Here is a 22891-nt window from a genome sequence, read left to right as displayed (position 1 = left end):
GTCACCTAATTGTGGGCGGAGTCTGCACCTATAAAAGGTCCAGAAGGACTGTGTACAGCAGAAGGATTCTGGAAACGCATGAAACCTGGGTGCATGTCTAGTGAAAACCTTCTGCTACTTTTTTCTTCGTCTCCTTGAATGTCCAAAAATGAGCTGGAAGAACCTTGTGCTGCCTCTGCTGCTGCTCAGCTTGTGGGGGCTCCAAGAAGAAGGAGTGCAAGCATGTAAATGTTTCCCGACTCATCCGCAGCAGTTGTATTGCCAAGCAGGTGTTGTCGGTATGTTGAATGAGACACCACTTTCATTTATTTATTTATTTTTTTAATTTATTCAGTGATTCTTCTTTACCTTTCTAGTTATCAAGGCAAAAGTTGTCAGTGTGATGCCTGGCTATCAAGATAAACCCACAAAGTATGACATCAAACACATAAAGGTGAGCTGTCTTTTAATATTTAAATAAATGCATCTTCATTTATGCACATTAACTTTTTTTTTTTTTTAATTCTCAGACCTTCAAGGGTGTCCAGAGGATTTTTGATGCAGTTTACACTCGATCCAGCTCGGCTGCATGTGGAGTCACTCTAACCAAAGGCGTTGAATATCTACTTATGGGTATGAAAAGATGGTAGAATTTTCTTCTATATTGTAATCCCCGCATTTGCTCTGATTACAGCCAGACTGCAGTCCGATGGTTCTCTGTTCGTCTCAGCGTGTGACTTCTATCAGCCCTGTGAGGCCTTGAGCGCCACGCAAAAGAATCTGTTGTACCGCTACGGAGAAGGCTGCGCTTGCACGGTACAAAATGGCTTCCACATGGCTGACAAACATTTGAATTTTTTTTGTTTTGTGAACAAGTTTTAATGTCACCCACAGATCAAGTCGTGCTTCATCTACCCGTGCTGCATGAGCGGCCCGATGGAGTGCGTGTGGACTGACCTCCTGTCGGGAAAGATGAACAATCATGACCAGGCCCGAAACTACGCTTGCGTCAAGATGAGAGACGGTTGTTGTAAATGGGACAAGGGGGCTGACCTGCCCATGGAGGGCTACTAGTGGTGAAAGGCTTGGAATAAAAAAATCTAATAAAAAATGAAATCAATGCAGTTTTTCTTTTTCAATGGTGATTATTTAACACTGACTCCCAACTACTTGTGATTTCACAATTCAGGGCACAATGTAGACCCAAACCAATGTATCCTAGGCAACTAGCTTGACCTTTTGACCTAAAGGTCCCCCTGCAAATGTTTTAGATGAGGGAAATTTTGTATCCACTCTTGGCGACAGTCACTGTTGGGCAGTTAAAATTCGAATGAGTGCAATTGCTCTATCTGAAAAGGTCACTACCTTCAATATTGACAAATAATTGCCACTGCACCAGTCTAGAAATAAATGTTCTTTAATATTTGGTCTTTGTAGGGTCTCTAGAAATGTTTATTCTTTGGTATTTGTAGCGTGTCCAGACAAAAACATAATGGGCTTACATGAAGCATCGTGCAATGAGTATAGAAAACATCCACAAATTGAACTAAGGATATAAAAGACAAATGAAACAAAGATTAAATAGAAAAGGATACAATGTAACTTATATTAAATTTAAAAAAAAAACAAGCGGAAGCCTTTTCATTTTTAATCATATCAAATAAGCCCAAATATAAAGAAGGGAGGCCCTAATGAAGTGTGACAATTTACACTAGCCTTTGGACTAGAGCAGTCCAAATGGTCCATTTTTTTTTACTCCAACAAAAACACGGCAACTAATAAAATTCCTTCAGGAAGAAACTTTGTATCATTTTGTCTGTTTGATATCGCCGGGCAGGTTTAGGCAATCCTGGTTGCACGAGTCCCAGATGAAAACTGTTCTCAATCAAAGGATGTGATGTCACTTAATTGTGGGCGGAGTCTACTGCTATAAAAAGGTCATCAAGCTCTACTCAAGCAGTGTGCATCTGCTGGCAGAACAGAGTGCACCTTCTGGAACCAAATCCCCCTACCGGCGTAGTCTTACTTTGTTTCCCTTGAAGGATGAGCTGGAAGAACTTCGTGCTGTCCCTGGTACTGCTCTCCTTGTGGGGCCTCCAGGAGGAAGGCGTGCAAGCATGTAGCTGTTTCCCGACTCATCCGCAACAGTTGTACTGCCAAGCAGATGTTGTCGGTAAGTTGAATGAGCCTAAATGATTATTTTGCTTTTTTCTTCTAAAATGGCTCCTTTTTGGTTTGAATGCATCTTCTAGTCATCAAGGCAAAGATTGTTGGTGTGATCCCTGGAAAGCAAGGCAAAAATAGACCCACCAAGTATGACATCAAACAAATGAAGGTGAGACCCTTAACATTATCTAACTAGTCAGATTAGAAACAAATTGCAACTTCTTTTTCAGACCTACAAGGGTCCGGTAAAATTTTTCGATGCCATTTACACTGGAGCCAACTCTGCACTGTGTGGCGTCAGTCTGACCAAGGGCACTGAATATCTTCTCATGGGTATAAAAAGCTACCATGCAAAACAGTCAATTTAAGGCTATTTTTTAACTAGCCATGTGACTTTCCTCTCTCATGCCATAACAGGTAGACTGCACTTGGATGGCAGTCTGCATCTCTCCCTGTGTGACTTCTATCAGCCGCTGGAGGCCTTGAGCAACATTCAAAAGAATCTTCTGTACCACTATGGAAAGGGCTGCGCTTGCATGGTAGGAATGCAACCGCTGGATTAGCATTAGCGGTTGCTTTTGACTAAATCCCTTTGGTCATCAACAGATCAGGTCCTGCTTCAAATACCCATGCTGCATGAGTGGCCCGACGGAATGTTTGTGGACTGATTTCCTACCCGGGAAGGTGGGCAATCGTGTCCAGGCTCAAAACTACACTTGCGTCAAGATGAGTGATGGCTGTTGTGTTTGGCACCAGCCGGCTATCTATGCCCAAAATGGATACCCAGCTGTGAAAGGATAATTATTTGAAATAAAACTGAGTTGAATCAATGCAATGTTTCTTTTTAATTCCTGATGACTTGGAACTGGTGAACTTAAAGTACCCAAATATTTGTGGTTGGTCAATGTGAGCTGGCCTGCTATCATGATTCCTTGCAAACACAAAGCCTCATTCTGTACTGACACCAAAACTTTGAGAGTCTCATTAAAGTGGCTCATGAGTGATTGCCTGTCCAAAACCACAATCATGAACTTGTCCTTCAAGAGTCAGCAATTTAGCTCAAATCTGTTTTGATTTAAATAAAATTTGTTCTGCATGTTTGGAAAAATAGTTGTGGTTTTAACAGTTTGCACCAAATCACTAAAATGAAATTTGTGTTCATAAAGTGACTAAACTCTTATAATTCACAAAGCTTGAATACAGTACATGAATACAAAACTTTGAATTTATTTAACAGAAGGAAGTTTCAAAGGATATAAAAATTATCAAATGGAAGAGGGAGAAGATGTGATCCTTGATAAATATGTAGGAAAGTTTGTAATTGTAACTTGGCTTTTGAGTTTGTACAGTTACATATGGAGGAAAAGAAATTGATCTAAAAAAAATATTTATTTGGAAAATTGGATCTATGAGTCACATGAGTCATTTGTGGGTATTTATAGGAAACTACTTCAATTTGGTTTGTGATTAAAGTCTCAAGTGAAAGCAATCAATCAGTGCATGCAGGTGATGTTGCTTAATTGTGGGCGGAGTCTGCCCCTATAAAAAGGCCCTCGTCGCCCTCACCACAATCAGAGCCAAGCTCCTGTTCTGACACAACTGAGCTGGTCTTCTAGGTCACCAGACTGCTAGCACAACTAAATTCTTCTCATTGTTTCGACTTTTCCCTGAAGGTTCAAGGATGAGCTGGAAGAACTTTGTGCTGCCCCTGCTGCTGCTCACCTTGTGGGGCCTCCAGGACCAAGGAGCGCAAGCCTGCAGTTGTTTCCCGATTCATCCACAGCAGTTGTATTGCCAGTCTAATGTTGTCGGTAAGTTGAAAGGGACTCCATTTTCATTCTTGACTTTTTGACTTGATATTTTGTCTTGGTAGTCATCAAGGCAAAAGTTATCGGAGTGATTCGTGGTGATCAGGGCGGAGTCCAACCCAAGAAGTATGCCATCAAACACATGAAGGTGAGCAACTCAAGATTTTAATTTCATGCATGCAAATTGGATGTAAATCTAACTTTTTGTATTGCAGACCTTCAAGGGAGCTGAAAGGCTTTTTGTTGCAGTTTTAACTGGACCCAACTCAGCTGCATGTGGAGTCTCTCTCACCAAGGGTGTTGAATATGTGCTCATGGGTATAAAAAGTTTTTAAAGTCAAACTAATAAATGTCATTTTTAGGCTGTAAAATATTTCGTCTTCTGCTATTCCAGCCAGACTGCACTCTGACGACTCTCTGCACATCTCCCTGTGTGACTTCTATCATCCGTGGGATTCTTTGAGCCCCGCCCAGAAGAACCTGTTGTACCGCTACGGAGAAGGCTGCGATTGTGTGGTAGGAACTGCTTTGGGTCATTAGCATTGGAGCTATGAGTTAATGGTGCCCTTGGTCATCCACAGATCAAGCCATGCTACTCCTACCCGTGCTGCAATACCAAGCCGACAGAATGCCTATGGACGGATTTCCTCCCGGGAAAGATGAGCAGTCACGAGCAGGCCCGAAACTATGCTTGTCTCAAGACGAGTGATGGTTGTTGTGACTGGTGCAAGGGAACTACTGCTATGCGCCAATGGAGATGAACGACCTTATAAGGATATGAATTCAAAATAAAAATGGTTGAAATAACAATTCCTTTTGGTGTTTTCTTAAAGATGAGGAGAAGACTAATGGCAGAACATTTGGTGGTTGTATGAATTGGTCAATTCTAAAATTCTATAACCCAACAGGGCAAGTAACTCAAATTTGTCCAATTCTGAGTTAGCTGAAGTTCATCTATCAATGATTAAAACTTCGCAAGCACTGCAATGACAGCATGCGGAATATTCTACTTGTCTGCTTTCATATAGAATTAGGTTTATGAAGTATAAAAGACTCTTAAACAGATTTTACCTGGGAGCACCCAAAGTATACATTGCAATATTTGAGTTTAAGTATCCTTGATGATAAAACATAACTTAGTTACCGTAATTTTCGGACTATAAGTCGCGGTTTTTTTCATAGTTTGGGTGGGGGGGCGACTTATACTCAGGAGCGACTTATATACATATATGTTTTTTTTCACTTTTTTGGGCATTTTATGGCTGGTGCGACTTATACTCCGGTGCGACTTATAGTCCGAAAATTACGGTACATATTAAAAGAACATGTGGGAGAGCAATTTGAAATTACAGAATTTCTGTAGTGTTATCAGTGCTTATAAAAAATGCTGTCACAGAAGTTGGACAGATTTTTGTGTCCTATTTCGTCCTAACAATTTTGCTGTACAAAAATTGCATGGTGCTAATTTTTTAAAATAGTGCATACGTAAGATACATGAAATAGAATATTCACATACGTCAATAAATTCTTATATGCCGGAGAAGTAAATCAAATATCCAATGAGAAGCTACAATGTAACCTTGTACAAACATTTGTACATTTCTTTTCTTGGTGCATACAGCTAGATACATCAAATATATCTAATATGTGCATATCGCTTGATAGGGAACTGTGTTAATTTGGTTTTTGATGAAAATCTCAGGTGAAAAAAATCATCAATGAGTGTGTGCAGGTGATGGTGCTTAATTGTGGGCGGAGTCTAAGCCTATAAAAAGACCCACAACACCTCCAAGTTCATTAGAGCAAACCTGCTGGTGTGCCACAACTGAGCTATTTGTCCGGAACGTCACTGTGTTTGCTCAACTGAATACCTTTGAAGGTCCAAAAATGGGCTGGGAGAACTTTGCGCTGCCCCTGCTGCTGCTTTTTGCCTTATGGGGACTTCAAGAAGAAGGAGCCCAAGCCTGCACCTGTTCACCGATGCATCGTCAGCAGTTGTACTGTCAAGATCACATCATCGGTATGTTGGAAGGGTTTTCAAAATGGCTTCCACTGTTATGCTATTTGTTGTTGATAATTTCTTTTTCTAGTTATCAAGGCCAAGGTTGTTGGGGTGATACCTGGCGACACGGCTAATGGTGGACTCGCCAAGTATGAAATCAAACACCTGAAGGTGAGGTGTTTCATATGTTTGCACTTCAAAAAGTAAATAAACTGTTTTTTTCAGACCCTCAAGGGTGCTAAGAAACTCTTTAGTGCCATTCACACTCCACCCTACACTGCAACATGTGGAATCACTCTGACCCACGACGTTGAATATCTTTTTATGGGTATCTAACTCTAAATTTTAGGCCATCAAAGTGTTTAGTTAGCTTAGCAATGTTCTGACATTTCCCCTTCCATCTTCTAATCCAGGCAGACTAGAGTCTGACAATCTGCACGTGTCCCTTTGTGAATTCCATCAGCCGTGGAAAGACTTGAGCAGCACGCAAAAGCTGCTTCTGTACCGCTACGGAGAAGGCTGCGCCTGCACGGTAGCAACACCACCGCAATTATGGTTCCAGACTTGTGGGCTCATAACTTCCCTGTCTTTGGTCACCCACAGATCAAGTCCTGCCTCTCCCTCCCGTGCTGCATTACCAGCACGACAGAGTGCCTGTGGACAGACTACCTGCCGGAAAACAAGGCCGTTCATTACCAGGCCGAAAACTACGCTTGCGTCAAGATGAGGGACGGCTATTGCGCCTGGGACAAGCCAGCTGCCTATCGCCATAAGTGATCTATGGCCTTGATTCTAAATAAAATGTGTTTAATCGAAGTTTGGTTATGGTGATTTCATATGAGCTGATGGCAAACTTTTTTTGTATTCACTGTGGTAAAGGCACACCAATGTGAGTGAAACTAGAAGAAACTTTGTTCCAAGTGAATGTAAATAACTGGATGTTGTTTTTTTATATATATATATATAACTTTTTTTTCAGACTTTCAAGGGTGTTGAGAAGCACTATCATACCATTTACACTGCACCTGACAGTGCAGCATGTGGAGTCATTCTGACCAAAGACACTAAATATCTCATGAGTATAAAGTTTTCAAATATTTCCCCAAATAAGCTTTTACGCTTGAGGCATCTTGACCTGAAGCTATTCTGAGATTGATTTATTCATTCTTCCTCTGTCTTGCGCGATTTGCAGGCAGACTGCACCCCGACGGCTCTCTGCATGTCTCGTCGTGTGACTACATTCGGCCGTGGGAGTCCATGAGCATCTCTCAGAGGTTTCTGGTGTACCGCTACGGATATGGCTGCAATTGCACGGTACAAAGTTGCGTCCAAATGTCAAATATTTGACTATTTAGTGTGAGGTTTTAATGTGTCACCCACAGATTAAGTCGTGCTTCTCCTATCCATGCTGCATGGCTGGCCCGAAGGAGTGCGTGTGGACTGACCTCCTGCCGGGAAAGATAAACAAACTTGACCAGGCCTGAAACTACGCTTGCGTTAAGACCAGTGATGACTGTTGTGACTGGAACATGCCTATTGTCCTTGATAGTTTATAAACCCCCTTGAAATAATAAAATTCTTATACTCAATGATGTTTTCTCTATGGTGGTTTACACATTTTTTTTTCTGTCTAGTCTATCAATGTTGGGTTTAAAGCACTCGAGGTTGCTGTTTTTTTTTTTTTTGGGTGGTGGAGGGGTCGGCAAAGTGGTGTTATAAACTAATTTTAGTTTCTATCAAAACTGCCTTTTCCTGGTCAGACATCTTCCCACTTCCACTGAATTTAATTTAAATTAGTCAAAGAAGTTACTCTTGGGTTGTTATAAATGCTCCGAATTACAACATGGAGTTTACAGATTTCTAATTAACATACCACGAGAGGGAGACAAAGAGCTACGCTTTGAGAATCACCTCTCCATCTTTATATTTTTTCTTCACGACACCTTGAGTCAGTCTTCTGAGAGACTGCCGAGGCAGCAATATTTCAGGATTTCAGAATCTCCCCAATGCTGCACCCCTACCCCCAAGCTTGATAAAATACTGACTACAAAATAAAAACTTGCCACAAGTGTCAGCAGTAAAGTTTTTGCTATTTTCAATTCCCGCAGTTAGTCATGAGTCAAGTTGATTAGATAGATTGATTGACAGATTGATAGGCCAGTTGGAAACAGTCATTAAATCCAAGTGACTTTGCTTTATTGTGGGCGGAGCTTGCAGCTATATATAAAAAGGCTCTGTGACCTCTGAACTCAGAGCAAACCAGCAGCTGTCAGTAACACAGAGACCCACTTATTTTAAACCTCAACACTGTTTGGTTCCCTCTCTGCTTCGATTTTGTCGCTCTGAATGATCAGCGATGGTCCAGCAAGTGACGAGCTTCTTGCTGCCTTTTGTGCTGCGGCTGTTGAGTTTGTGGCAGCTACAAGAAGCCTGCAGTTGCCTGGCACGGCATCCGCAGCAGGTGTTTTGCCAAAATGATGTTGGTATGTTGGAAATTTCAGGTCAAATTTGAGTCTAAAATGATAACAAATTGGCAGTGAAATGACTTTTGAGAGGCTGTTAGTTTCAGTGAGTGTGCAAACTTGAATTTGGCTAGCAAGCTAGCAATTTTGAATCAATTACAGATGGTGTTTTCAATTAATTTGTCATAAAATGGCCAACAAAAACACTTGGGTTTAGTTTTAAGATAGCATTTTTTTTTTTTTTGTGACGACTAGTCTTGGCTCTGTCATCCTTTTAAACAAAAACAGTTTTTGGAAACAGTAGTCTCTCAACAGTGTATATAAAAATAATTCCAAATATGAAATTCCTGTCTTTCAGATTAAACTTTGCACCTCCCTCCCGTGCGGCATCAGCAGCTTGGCAGAATGCTTGTGGACCGACTTCCTGCCGGTCAAGTTGGCTTCCGGCGAGCAGACCAAAAACTTTGCTTGTGTTAAGATAGGCTACGGCCATTGTGCTTGGTTTAGGGGGGCTGGCTCACCCACTTATTCAAAATACAAAGAATATTAAAAACAAAATTCTGACTACTTTTGCTTTTATAGTACCGTATTTTCCGGACTATAAGGCGCACCGGACTATAATGCGCACCTGTAATGAATGGCCCATTTTAAAACTTTGTCCTTATATAAGGCGCACTGGACTATAAGGCACACCATTTAGTTTAGTTTAGTTTATTGTTTAGCACATATTATTATAACAAATAACAGTGCAGGGAGGGAGACGAAGCCTAGGGCTTGTAAGGAGCTCCACTCCTGTATAATCAAAGTGCACAACAAACAAAGTGCTGTGACATCAAATATTATTCAAGTGTTTAAGAAAGAAAAAAAATAATAATAATATATATATATATAAATGAATAAACATCAATGAATAAACACAAGCATAACTAGCTAAATATTAAATCGTCATATTTATATATGCATATATACGAAAGTGAACGTATACATACATAAACAAATACACTATACAAAATGAGAAACAAGAGAAACAAAATTTGACACTTTAGTGATGTTGAAACAATCAAAAAACACCAGGTAAGAAAATAGCTGAGCGGAAGCAGAAGAACTGCAAACAGAAAATAACAAAACAAGGAAGAATCAGGGTATAAATAGTGGTTTAAGTTGATGTTCTTAGTATGGATCAGCTGAGTGCGGTGGAGTAATTTTGGACTGGTAGGATCATGAGTGGAGAAGGTGGTGTTTCAGGTGCTTTCTAAAAGCAACCTGTGAAGATATGGATCGAATATGGATTGGTAGCTCATTCCAGAGTGAGGGCCCTCTAAAATGGATATTGTATTGATGGCGTGATGTTCGACACCATTAATGCATCATGTCAGATTTTTAATCCAAATCATTCTCATTATCTTTTTTAAATTTAGGAATTTGGTCCATATATAAGGCGCACAGGACTATAAGGCGCACTGTCGGCTTTTGAGAAAATTTTTGGTTTTTTAGGTGCACCTTATAGTCCGGAAAATACGGTACTGTTGACAAACTTGCTTTAAATTTTGCAATCAGCCAAAACGAGTACCGAGTCATTACTTTTGCTTGCTAAACTGAGGCCTCATAAGTCACTGCGTTGCTTGCGACCGTTCTAAGGAAGTTAAAAAAAAAAAAAATGGCAGCATAAAGGTGGGAGTCGGGACAGATGAGTGTGGCAGCGACGCTAATGCGAGCTCTACGTGTGAAACCTCAGTCTGGGTGAGCTTCCTGATTAAACAATGATTTATAGGCCCGCTGGAGCCTCGCTGCAATCCGGCCTTGCAATGAGATTCTTTCTCGTGCCGGTGAAACATCTCAGGAGCATTTCCTAACTGGACAATGTGTGGTTCAGTAACGGTTAGCGTTGAATGCTATCATGATGACGCTGGCGTCATGTGGATGCCAATTTGTCTTCCTCACAGGCCAGGCTGGTTGGCTTCCTGGGATAAAGATGTGTTTTGGGATGTGAAATGGAAGCTTTTGACTCAATCAAGCATAAGCACCATGATGAATAATTAGATTTGTAGTCATTTTAAAAATGTTACTTTTCTGGTGTCATGAAAATTAGCAATTAGCATATAATGTGGGCTTTTTTTGGAGCTAAAAAAATATATACTAGTGACATTCCTAATTAGCGCCGCACTCGGTCGAGTAGTCTTTCAAGTGGCTTCAAACACCGTGGCGGCATCAAGTTGAGCTTTGCTAGGAGGAAGATTTCAGCAATTAATTGACGAAATGTTTTCGTCTTAGTGTGGACCTCACGTATTCTCCATTTGCGTCGTAGCCATGTTTATTTTTCATGCTTCTGTCTCAAACCATCTATCTGAGCATTAAAGTGTTGGAATGTATATGGTCTTTGTCGGAATACAGAAAATTGAACAATTTATTCGGCAAAATATGATATTGAGACCGAGCGCTGTTACCATGACTGCGGGAGAAGCGGCAAACAAAGCATGATCTCAAGATTTAAAATAAAAAAAGAAAATGATGTTCCAGATCCATTATTCTGTGGGTTGCCATGGCCACCGCACGGCAACCACTCCTACCCCCCCAGATAAGAACATCCATTGATGGTCGATTCCTGCGGGATGACAACAGTGCGGGTGAAAGCAAATGAGATGTAGCGCAGCACCGGGAAAGATTTAAATGTAAATTATGATTGCGGTAAAAATTCAGAGCAGCCTACAAAAAAATATATATATTTCTCATTCGTCAATAATAGATTATCTTGCAGGATATACATTTATTGTCCTCTTTGTAATATAATTAGGTAAATAAAAGTTTACATTTAGCAGTAATTAACCTTGAGTGGCTGATCATCATCATTACGCAGCATCTGAACAGCATACTTAGCGAGTTCATTATTCACAGACATTCATTACAAATGTGTCCCTACTTAACATTCCCGATCCAGACGCAAACTTTTCAAAACTTTATAAAGGTGTAAACAAATGACATACTTTCATGTATTTATAAAAGCAACCACACAACTTTGCCTGAATGCCTACTAGCTTAATGCTAACACATAATGGGAGATGCAATAGGCAGGCTAACCAAAATAACCTTTTACATACTTTTAAAATAGTTGAACTCAAGTGTTGGAGGAACACAAATAGAAAATATGACAATACTCATGGGTATATATTCTTTATCCTCTGCAAAGAATGACTGTCAACTGAATTGAAGCAAACAATGCCACATATATTGTTTAATTTCTTGACATTCTATTTGATGATGTCAGACTACATCTTGGTTGCAACACAGAAATGTAAATGCTGTGAAGGATCACGTGACAAAATCTGATGCCTTGTTCCTGTTTGGTTTGCGTTTTGTGTTCCAATTGACTTCATGAGCATTGATGGGCGGAGTCTCCTCATTGATGGGCGGAGTCTCCTCATTGATGGGCGGAGTCTCCTTGTTGCACACCTGCTGACCAGGTGTGGTGGAATGGAGATTTCAGACTATTCCGACTGTTCATGTCCATTTGTCGTCCACTTGCTGCTTCCATTTTAAGATAAGTGAAGCTGCTTCCTGTTGTTTCATGCTGTGTATTTTGATTGAATGTTTGTTTTTTGGCGATGGCGCCATCCACGCCCTTTTGGCTATATTGTTGCATTTTTTTGTTGTTGTTGCATTGTTTGTTGCATTTGTTCAGTCACGTTGGACATAGTCCCTTGGGGATTGGGGTCGGGGCTTTAACCTTCACTCAGGCTACTTGGAAAGTGCTGTCAAGGCAAACAGCAGGATCATTGCAGATCTTTTTTTTTTTTTTGACGGGGACATTGAGATGCTCAGCGGACAGCAGCGAGCGATGCTATTTGCCCGGCTTGTGGTCCCCTATTGTGAGGAGACAAAAGTAAGCGATGCAAAAAGAAGCGCTTTTTGATTTAAACAGATCGGGCTAAATGTCAGCAGCAATTAGCTAACAGTGAGGTAGCGAGGTAGCCTGCTGTGTCTGTGGCCTTTGAGCAGCGCTTGACTTTTTGCACTTGTTGCATAGATAAGAAAAAGAAGATGGAAAAAAGCAGCAGGAACTATTTGGCTTCACTATTATTAGTCTCAGTGTGTAGTCCTTATTGTCTGTTTGTGTGTTATTGGAACCTGCATAGCTGGTTATGTATAAAATATATTCTTAAAAAAATTGCACTGAACTTGAGCATGGATGTCAAAAAAATCAATTTGCACTGACAGCCCTTTTTAACTCCTTCACTACCATTGACGGCTATAGACGTCAAAGATCCATTTTGACTAGGCTGGCAGTGAATGAGTAAAATAATGTTGTGTCCCACACAAGGCTTTCCTCTGTCTTTTAAAATGACAACACAATGCATCCAGACATGATTACGCATGCAACAAACCAGCAGCGGCGTTTACAAACGCTTAATTTCAAATTAATCCCACTAGCGACGTGATTACAGGAAAGCACCGTCGCGGTGTTCTCTGCAGGATTTAGCTGAAAGTTAATTTACTTTGGCGCGCCGTCACGCCGCTGTTCATTTGCAAAGCAACTCCCTTTGCGACCCCCCCCCCCCCCATCACGTAAATGTCAGACAGTTACACTCCGCCATTAATGAAATCATTTGGTCGTTTGGAGTCAGTGCGTCTCGTGTTTCGTTTAAGCCTCGTGAGGAAACGGGTTTGGCCTGAAGGAACCCAGATGAACATATTAAATCATCCGTTTGTTTTCTTCACACCGCTGATGGATAGGAAAACTCTCCTTTTTAAATAATGTCCTCTGATACTGCATCGCGTTTCGCTACAAAGAAATAACTCTGTCAGGACGCGATGAATTGGCTTTATCTATGAGGCGATTTCAAAGTCAGTGGAGCGTCATAAATATCCACAATAGCCCAATTAAGAAAAAAGTTGTCCAAGAAAAAATGACTTATCATGGATCACGAAAAGACTTTTCAGCTGCAATTCCTCATTGAAAGAACTCATTTTACCTCAAATAATGGAAATAATTTGTTCCGGGGTCAAATTGTGGACATGAAAAAGCTGCATAGGCAATTTTTTTTGGAGGCACCAATGTCAGTTTCATATTACACCCGTTTAGTAACTACAGGCCCGATGTGAATATCGGGAATTGCCATTTTTGCTTCCATATTTGTGAAGGAAGATCTGCTGCTAGTTGCGCCTGTTGACACATTTCGACTGTAAACTTTGTGAGGCTCATCATCTGTCAGATGCAAAGAAGAAGCAGCACCGAAGCGCAGCGACACATAATTTAGTTGTATAATGTCACTGTTTTTTTTTTTTTTTTTTGCTGAGTGTGCAGAAAAACACTGTCAGCTCTCAGTGTTGAGGGCCTCGCTGAGATCCTCTAATCTCCACAATAGCAAGAAAGTTTTGAAATACTCTTGAAGGTGTTTCATTTCCACAGGGGGCCTGGCAAGGTTGCTGATTCTCGTCGGTTGATTTGAATTTAAAGAGGACTGATTTATGGTGAATCACCAAGGGAGTGGATTCTCTGGAAGCAGCTGGCGCTTTAGCGGCGATTAAGTGGATGCGAATATGGTGCACACGCAAGCACGACGAGACGGATTTGGGATGGGTACGCATAGTGGACGTACAGTAAGGCGTTTTTGTGATTTGCATAAAAGCGGAACAAAGAGGCTGGGGGTTGTGTGTGTGTGTGAGAATGCAGAGAGAAATGGTAGCAAGTGTGAAGACAGGCTGAGAGTGCCTCTCAAGCAACACTGGCGCTCATCAATATGCACATAATTGCTCTTCAGCTTCGGCGAGTCCCACCGGCTGTTAATTGTTTTGTGCAGCTCTATTATGGAGACCACTTTAAGCTACTTTAAGCTTGACCATCTCTGAGCGAACAGGATCAGAAATGCTGAAATGTACGCAAACTTTATATCACTGGATGGCAACAGCGTTTGTTTAGCATAGTTCGGTTGTGTTTAACTTTGAAGTACAATATGTTTGTAATTAGTCTTGGAGCTGTTCACTTTTCAATATTTTGGTTTTATTTATTATTATTTTTTTTAAGTGTACAAGAGTGCAAAAAAATATTTTTCATTCTTATATATTCAGAAACGGTGTAGTCTGTGTTGGCTTCTAAAGGCAATGTTATTTTGGAGTTAATATTTTTATTTTAAAAAGGAATAAAAATGAACAGATATTTTTTCCTTGCACAAAACAAGACCAAAAATTGGCTTGTCATCTTGACCCATCACGGTTGATTCTGACTCACCCAGAAATAATTTTCACCCCAGTTAGGGGTCGCCAGTGCAAGTCCCTTGTGTGATGTTTGGCACAGTTGGATGCCCTTCTTGTCACAAATTGAATCTGTGCCTCAACATTTCGTCCAAATAAAAAAAAAAAAACACTTTGTGCTCACTTGACATGCATCACTTGACCAGCATCTCTCCTGTGATGACGTCAGAGGGTTGTGGAAGTATGCACAAGTGAGTGAGCATCACCAGAAGAAGCACTTCCAGGACTACGATGAAGGAGGAAGGTGGACTTCTGTGGACTTGGAGCGTCCAGTTTTACTGGGATTCTTTTTAAGACACTCCAGTGGACCACACATTTGCAACACAGTAGAGGAGGAGGATGGTGATGATGAAGATGAGCAGTCGGAGGACGGGTCCAATGGAGCGTCATGCAGAACCTTGAGCCCCCATGGAGACATGGCACAGCGGTTCCTCTCGTCCGTCTTCATGCTGACCGTCTCGCTGTCGTGCACCTACCTGTGTTACACGATCATCTTCGGCCGCACCACCGTTATCTCGGGCCGGGCGTACGAGGGGAACCGATGCCCGCCAAACCCCAACGCGGCCGGGAAGAAACTTCTCGCCCAGTCGGAGCAGTGTGCCCGGCTGCGGGGGGTCCGCGCCGCCGCCGTTGCAGCAGCCCAGCCCGGTGCTGCCGGATCTCCTGTTCTTCCTCCCTCTCCTCCGTCTCGCTGGATGAGGAACGCAAGTTTGGCGCAAAGATACGGCAATAAAAAACTCCCAGGCGTCTTAATAGTGGGAGTGAAGAAAGGAGGAACCAGGGCGGTGCTGGAGTTCATTCGGATCCATCCAGATGTGCGCGCGCTCGGAACCGAGCCGCATTTTTTCGACCGCAACTATGACCGAGGACTGGACTGGTACAGGTGGGTAAGACCAAGACAACTTTTTAGCGTTTAAATATTCATTTGCTTCATGCTTAAATTTGCGATGAATAAATGTATTCGTCGCAAATTTGCATAAATTATTACGTGTTCGTACTTTTTTTCCTTTGCTTAACATACTGTTATGCTGCGTTTGGGAAAACCTGGGAAATTGGTGTGACTTACAGTCGAAATTTCTATTTGGGAGGTCCGTGTCTTGGTATGTTGACACATTTGACGTCAGTTTACAGGGAAAATAGAACAGAAAATAATTTGGGTGGAATAGAATTGATAAGAATAAAACAGATCTTTTATTGTCATTGTATGCTGCACGAAAATAGTGTGCAAATCCAAGTGTTAGAATAAAAAATAGAATTAAAAAATGAATCATAAACCTATGAATTATGCAGTATGAATAGCAGAAAGGCACAATATTGTTCCGTGTAAAAGTTGCATTAAATAATTGTCAATCATGTACGCCACTGTGGATTTTCAGTAAGTCCAACGCCCCTGAAGTTGTTGCTGCATTTAAGAAAATTGGGAAAATGCCACTTTTGTGCCAAATTTGTTTTGACCAGCCCATGACATCATATCCACAGTAAAGTAAAACCTCAATTCATCCACAATTTTGAATTGATCCTATAAAATGTGAAACATCGATGACCATATGCATATTTCTTGTTGAACTCCTCTCTCTCTCTCTCTCTCTCTCTCTCTCTCTCTCTGAACAGTGGAATGAGACTCTGGCGCAGGGGCGTGCAAAAGGGGGGGCAAGGCATTGGTAGTCGCCCCGTCGACCGATGGGCATAGTCATCCAGACGGCTGATATAATGATATATTGAAGAGCAAATGGGAAAATGTCTGAAAAGCATCCATATAGATACCAGATTTAGTTTTAATTAAAGTTTAATATTACCCCTCTAACATGCTTTAAACCCATTTTTTTAACATTTTTTTAACACATTAAAAACTACTTTTTGATACATTTCTTTTTCCACTTTCTCACTGCTCGATTTGTGAACTTAAACAGATATGAAAAATATCATTTTCTCTGACACACCGCAGCTAGCTTAATGCTAACATACTGTAAAATGGGAAATGTAGAAGGCAGGCTAAAGGAAATCTTAAAATAATTCTAAATCCAAAACATAAATTCTGTTTGTGGGAACATGTGATGGTCCCAGTCCTCACTTCTTCAGAATTTTGTGAATTTCTCAGCATTCACAAGTTTTGAAGGAACTGGATTTAATTTTTGTTCGTCACTCGCCGAGCATGTTTACAATTCCGAGTGAAGACCGTCAGCCGCATACGAGGGCGCAGACTACAAACAACGGCGCTCAAACATTCTGAGCGTCATGTTTCATTATGTTTGACGCTCGGAAGTGTGTGTGCTAGCCAGTCTTCTGGAAAATGTACCACAGAGCAACATGAACAAGTGAAATGTTGAAGGCTAGAGTGGTGATGTTTATGCAAAAAAAAAAAAATCTGTGACAGCCATCAGGAGTCCGAATGAATCGTTCGGCAAGTGACGTGTTTGCGGTTTGACGGCGTTGTCTACTCAAATCCGTTTTAATTGACACTTTAATTTCAGAGCCTCTCAGCATCTCTGCTTGATGAATGACCCGCGTAATCAATTACCAAAAAATGTCAGCCTTTGATTTTCTCTCAACTGCAATTTATTTTTCTTTTGATTTCATTCTTGACCTCAGGATCAGGTGTACTGACTCAATACACATTAATCACGGTATGATTCATTGCAATCACATTGTAGCTCACTCCAGTTACAATAAAACTCTCTTTATAACATCGTGGTTGACTTCAATCATATCTCTGTTCACGGTAACATTCACTCATTTTATAATAAAATACGATTCACTCCAATAACAATATGAACCACCTCAATTGCAGTACGATTCATTTGAATCACGAGTGATTCAGCCCAATCCCGATACAGTTAATAGTCCAATTTGATCCACTGCCGTTATGATGCGATATGATTCACTCATAATACGATTCACTACAAATGCAAAACAATTCTTGTCCATACGATTCCCTGCAATCACGCCACAGTTCATAGTGATACGATTCATTTGGTGAACGATACAACTCAGTTGCGATATGATTCACTCCAGTTTTTACGATTCAGTTCAATCATGATTCGATTCGTTATCATAGTTCGCTCCACTTACAATTCAATTCGTTCCCGATATGGTTCACTGCAATCACGATACATCTCACTACACTTATGATGAAATACGATTCACTCCAATTGCAATATAAGATGAATCACTTCAGTTGCAGTTCACTGTAAATACAGCACAATTCACTTCAATTATGATAGTCAAATCAATTCAAATGAGATGACATTTTCCTCCACTTCTATGATACGATTCGCTTCAATTATGATATAACAAGAGCATCATGTCTTTGATTACACCTACTTCACCTTTGCTCACCGCTCCGGTTAATGATGCCAAATCATGATGTAATGTGCACTTCGCCTGAACGAGAACCATCCCACTTTCTGTCCGTCAAGCTTTTTCGGACGACTCCCCCCGCCAGATCTCCCTGCCTCCCCGAGCCAATTAACAAGGACCCCGGTGAGAATCTGTTGCCGTGGTCCAGGCTCAAACAAGTTTTTTTTTCCAGAGTGGAATCAATACAACTGAGCGAGAGATGCCCTTTAAAGTCTCAGCGTTGTAGTTTGATATTTGGTTGTAGAAAATTTGACCAAATGTGATTGTTTGAATTTTACGAGTTTGACTCGGTTATGCCGTTACGATTTGATGCCGCTCAGGCCGATACATTGGCCGATTTGTGTTTTTGGTGCCGGCTGTTAACGTGACAGCATTTAAAATGGCTTCGATTCAGAGTCTTACTGCTCAAGGAGAGTAAATGTCAGTCATTTCCCTCCGCGCTGCAAACCATGAATAATTGTGATTCCAAAGTAAAGGCCTCCGGTTGAAAAAGGAGCATTTCAAGGTCAAGTGTGTTGTGCTGCTTTTTAGGTGTTACTTTTTCCTTTCCCTTTTTTTTTTTTTAGTCTGAGCTGAACCCTCCACAGTAGCAAAGTCTTGCATTTGATTCATGACCGGATGTCTTTACAGCTCTAATTTTAGAGTAATACTTTAATAATGGAGCAGTTCTCGACTTGCTATCTGTCATATCGGGAAAAGAGGAAGATGCCTCTTTGTCTTTTTTTTTTCCCCCCCTCCCTTTTACGAGGTGCAGCAACTGAGACTTAATGAGAATCACTCAAGTTGAAGACATTTCCCCTCCGTGTTCAAGCTTAGCTTTATTCCGTTCACGCTGTGTCAGATTTTTGGGGCATTTTGGGACAAATGGGACGTGATTCCGACTCCATTTGGACTGCCTGAGTGTTAAAATACTGTGACATCTGTATTTTCCTGGTGGGCACTTGTGTCGTTCTCAGTTTTTGGTAGACATGGCTGCATAACTTCAAGTATTCATGCCCAAAAATAAATTAAAAAAAGCCAATGACATCCCTTAAGACCTTGCCCTAGATTTGACTACTTAGTAGTTGAAGATCTCGAGAGACCCGACAGCCTTGATTTTGTTGCTGCAGGCCTGCATATTGTTTAATGGGCATCATTATTATTACTTACGCAGACAAATTGTTGTTGTCCAGAAAGAGACAAAGGATATTATTTCCATTTTGATTAAACACAAAAGAATCTGGGGGACAATTTGTCCACACACTCGTGTTATCAGTTACTCTTTGGCACCAGACTTGTCTTTGTCCTTTTTTTTGGTGTGATCTGGAAATCTTGTTTAATAGTCTGAACTATCCCCAAAGCCTTCTGATTGGTTTCTTTTTAGTTTTGAAAGTTTAGTTACAAAAGTTAATCTGAAAATAATACATTTACAAAGATAATGCTAGCAGTCCCTCTCAATTTACTTATGTGTTAGCATTAAGCTAGCAGGGCTTTCAAATCATTTTGAATATGCTAACTTTATTTGTATGTGAGCGCGTTTTGTTTTAAATTGTCTTAGAAAGATAGATAAGAATGATATATTTCTTTTATATTTGTCCATGGAGGCATTCCTATGTCCCAATATATTTGTCAGCACAGTGTGTGTAGTAATTAGCCAAACAATCGCCATGTTGTTGCTTGTTATTCCAGTGATGCTGCACTCTGCGGCGGCACCGCAGCGTAGTAGGGAGTCCTTGCTACTTTGAATTAAAAGACATGGGTGTTGTCTTCCTCCGTAACGATGTAGCTGTGTCCCAACGGGAAACGAGCGTGAACCCCGAGACCTCGCGCTTCGCTAGCGCACCCGCAGCAGGCTAGATAAATCGTGGAGCGACACGGCCGCCGGGCCCTCTCCGAGGTCGCTTTAGTAGTGAGCGCTCATTAAGCGAGGGAGCAGCAGGCGCTGTGTGTTCCACTCTTGACCCAAAGTACCTGTGGAAGAACCTTCTCCAAGCCCACGTGTTGTTATTTGCTACTTCTCGCTTAGCGTTGAATCAAACTCGATAGAGGTGAGCAATTCTCTGCTGGTCTACGTCAAGGTCCTTCGAATGTGCTGGTAACTTTTAATAACGACGTTTCTCGTTTAACCAATCAGATTTTAAATTTGCCTTAAAATAGTGTCAGTACCACCCGCTTGGTCTCTCAGCCCGTGTTAGCTCAGGTGAGCTCCTGCACAGGATAAGCAGATAAGACGGTGTACGATGTATCGTAAATTGGAACATTGCACTGAGTTTAGATTCTGAGAGAAGGGAATGATATCACTCAACTATTAAGGACAGAACATCTTGGATTGCTTTTTTTTTTTTCCCCCTGACTCACAAGGTCAAACAAAGTGTGGATTCACGCAAACACTCACACACTTGCACAAATCCAATGCCAGAGGTGAATTAACGTATTTGAAGGCATTACATTGGGTACCTGATGAGATGTGCGGTGTGGTCTCCAAGTAAACATGCCTCCCTTTCTAACAGATTGTCCAATTCTCATTAAATGCAATGCACATAGTGAAGAGAGAACCCATTGTAAAAAAATAATGCCACTATTAACAACCATCCCATCTAATGGCTCACTCAATGGAAACTATTAATTATTGATAATACTTGATGTACAATTGTATAGTATCTCATTAACAATTTAACACTAGTTAAAGTTTTTAAGCAGGTGAGTACACTGTACGCAATTACGGCACCGTTCGAGTGTTTTGGAGCAGAAGCGCAGTCTCTGTGTTAACAGTATCGGACGCATTGTCCTCACCTCGCTCTGGTTCATTTTCTCTGAGTCATTAAAATGTCACCGCAGAGCCTCCTAATGCATCTTGACTTAAACTTTAATTCATCGTGTGTGTGTGTGTGTGTGTGTGTGTGTGTGTGTGTGTGTGTGTGTGTGTGTATGCGTGCGTGATATTAATATATTATATATGTATGTGTGTATAAATATATATATATATATATATATATATATATATATATATATATATATATAAAAAATACCAGTGCAGCACAATATGGTAGTGTGTTTCTAAACAACCTGTCAGTGTCAGTGTTGCACTATTTAAAGACACCACCATCTGCGACCTTTCACACCGTCAGCCCTATTGTGTGTGCACCTTTACAGCTCGCAGCAGACACCTTCCACACCACAGTTGCAATCGTCACCAAAAAAGTGATCTGTGAAAAAAGGCCCGCGAGTTGCCGTTTGTTCTGGGGGGAAAAAAAAGGACTGAGTTCTCATGAAAGATTAATTGTTTGCTCTCTGGCCCCGAGGCTCCGGGGCCCCCGACGACTCGGAATGAATAAAGCAGAACGGATCGATAGCGGTGAGACTTAGAGGTAACCTATGGATGGAGTTTGAAAGGTTAGCTCTTAATCGAAGCCTGCCCACACTCATAATGAAGAAATGTCATCTTTAATCATCCGCACGCTGAAGTACAGTGCTGTGAGAAATTGCGAAACAATTCTTTTGCGCGTTCTGGTGCCGGGAGCCGACCTATTACTTTTACAGTGTTTACAACCTGATGTCGTTCAAAGTCGTCACGTTCCGTTTCGGTATTTGTCGTCATTTACAGCATGTACTGTATCTTATTCAAAAGGTTTGGGCTGATTGAATTTCAGGTTTTGTTCTGTTTTCCCCTCAAGGGGCCTCATGCCACGAACATTGGAAAGTCAGATCACATTGGAGAAGACCCCCAGCTACTTTGTCACCAGGGAGGCTCCTCGCCGCATCTCCAGCATGTCCCAACAGATCAAGCTGATCGTGGTGGTACGCAACCCAGTCACCCGAGCCATCTCGGACTACACGCAGACTCAGTCCAAGAAGCCCGACATCCCCACTTTTGAGGAGCTGGCCTTTAAGAACCGGAGCCTGGGCGTGGTGGACACCTCGTGGAACGCCATCCGCATCGGCATGTACATCCTGCATCTGGAGAACTGGCTACGCTACTTCCGCCTCTCGCAGATGCATTTTGTCAGCGGCGAGCGGCTCATCACGGACCCGGCGGGCGAGATGGGCCGCGTTCAGGACTTCCTAGGACTCAAGCGGATCATCTCGGACAAGCACTTCTACTTCAACAGGACCAAGGGCTTCCCGTGTCTGAAGAAGCCAGAGAGCAGCGGGCAGCCTCGATGCTTGGGCAAGTCCAAGGGCAGGACTCACGTCCAAATCGAGCAGGAGGTCATCGAACAGCTGCAGGAGTTTTATAGACCTTTCAACGTCAAGTTCTTCGAAACGGTCGGACAGGACTTCAAGTGGGATTGAACACAAAAACCAGACTTGGGTCCTTGAAACTTTGTCTTGGAACCACTTTAAGGAAGCTGCTTGACAAAATGAGCTCATCCAAAGACTGGATTCGTCACGGACGAAGCAGGAAGTTGTAAAAAAACGAAGGCTTGGAATATTTATGGAAGACATTTGAAAAAATAGACATGACGGTATTCACAGGAATAATTTTGAACCACGCCGTGAGATTGAATGTGTGATGTACAAACACAAAAGTTCCATGCGCTTAAATACAAATATTATTTTTAAATTTCAGCTCCAAAAGCCCTGAAAACTTCAAGGAAGACAAATGTTGACAAAACTGGGCGTCACAAAATCAGACGGTATTTTGTGGTAACAGTATCGAACCACCACGGGATCGAAAACGTCAACAAACGAGAACTTGGATGTGTTCAGATCCAAATACTTTGCTCCTGAAAACTTTATGGAAGATGCTTGAGGGATTTGTGGGTGGACCACCCGGCACGTTTTCACCAAGTGGTTGCATCCCAAAAAAAATCGGAAATATCAAAATAATCGGGTGATGCTACACATTTAATCAATTGGTTGTCGATCGCCCAAACCCTTGGTGAAAATAT

At 41.5% G+C, this 22891-nt stretch overlaps 4 protein-coding genes across 4 annotated transcripts; all 4 read left to right on the top strand.

The window, feature by feature from the left end:
• The first annotated feature begins 1967 nt into the window (after positions 1-1967).
• LOC119126216 (metalloproteinase inhibitor 2-like) lies at positions 1968-2946 on the top strand. The gene is made up of 5 exons (XM_037257351.1): positions 1968-2152; positions 2232-2314; positions 2376-2478; positions 2563-2684; positions 2752-2946. Exons 1-5 carry the CDS (start codon positions 2023-2025, stop codon positions 2944-2946), a joined length of 633 nt encoding a protein of 210 aa, XP_037113246.1. The 5' UTR covers positions 1968-2022.
• Positions 2947-3744: 798 nt separating this feature from the next.
• On the top strand, positions 3745-4721 carry LOC119125915 (metalloproteinase inhibitor 2-like). Its single transcript, XM_037256892.1, has 5 exons — positions 3745-3956; positions 4019-4101; positions 4169-4271; positions 4348-4469; positions 4535-4721. The coding sequence occupies exons 1-5, from the start codon at positions 3827-3829 to the stop codon at positions 4712-4714; spliced, it is 618 nt and encodes a 205-aa protein (XP_037112787.1). The 5' UTR covers positions 3745-3826; the 3' UTR covers positions 4715-4721.
• A 1558-nt stretch (positions 4722-6279) lies between these two features.
• Positions 6280-6771, top strand: LOC119126215 (metalloproteinase inhibitor 2-like). Its single transcript, XM_037257350.1, has 3 exons — positions 6280-6283; positions 6369-6487; positions 6559-6771. The coding sequence occupies exons 1-3, from the start codon at positions 6280-6282 to the stop codon at positions 6730-6732; spliced, it is 297 nt and encodes a 98-aa protein (XP_037113245.1). The 3' UTR covers positions 6733-6771.
• A 7847-nt stretch (positions 6772-14618) lies between these two features.
• hs3st2 (heparan sulfate (glucosamine) 3-O-sulfotransferase 2) lies at positions 14619-22572 on the top strand. The gene is made up of 2 exons (XM_037256861.1): positions 14619-15546; positions 21674-22572. The coding sequence occupies exons 1-2, from the start codon at positions 15080-15082 to the stop codon at positions 22290-22292; spliced, it is 1086 nt and encodes a 361-aa protein (XP_037112756.1). The 5' UTR covers positions 14619-15079; the 3' UTR covers positions 22293-22572.
• Positions 22573-22891: the final 319 nt, after the last annotated feature.

The sequence above is a fragment of the Syngnathus acus genome, chromosome 8 (genome assembly GCF_901709675.1).
Source record: "Syngnathus acus chromosome 8, fSynAcu1.2, whole genome shotgun sequence".
NCBI classification, from domain to species: Eukaryota; Metazoa; Chordata; class Actinopteri; order Syngnathiformes; family Syngnathidae; genus Syngnathus; species Syngnathus acus.
This window is presented reverse-complemented; position numbering and strand designations above follow the sequence as displayed.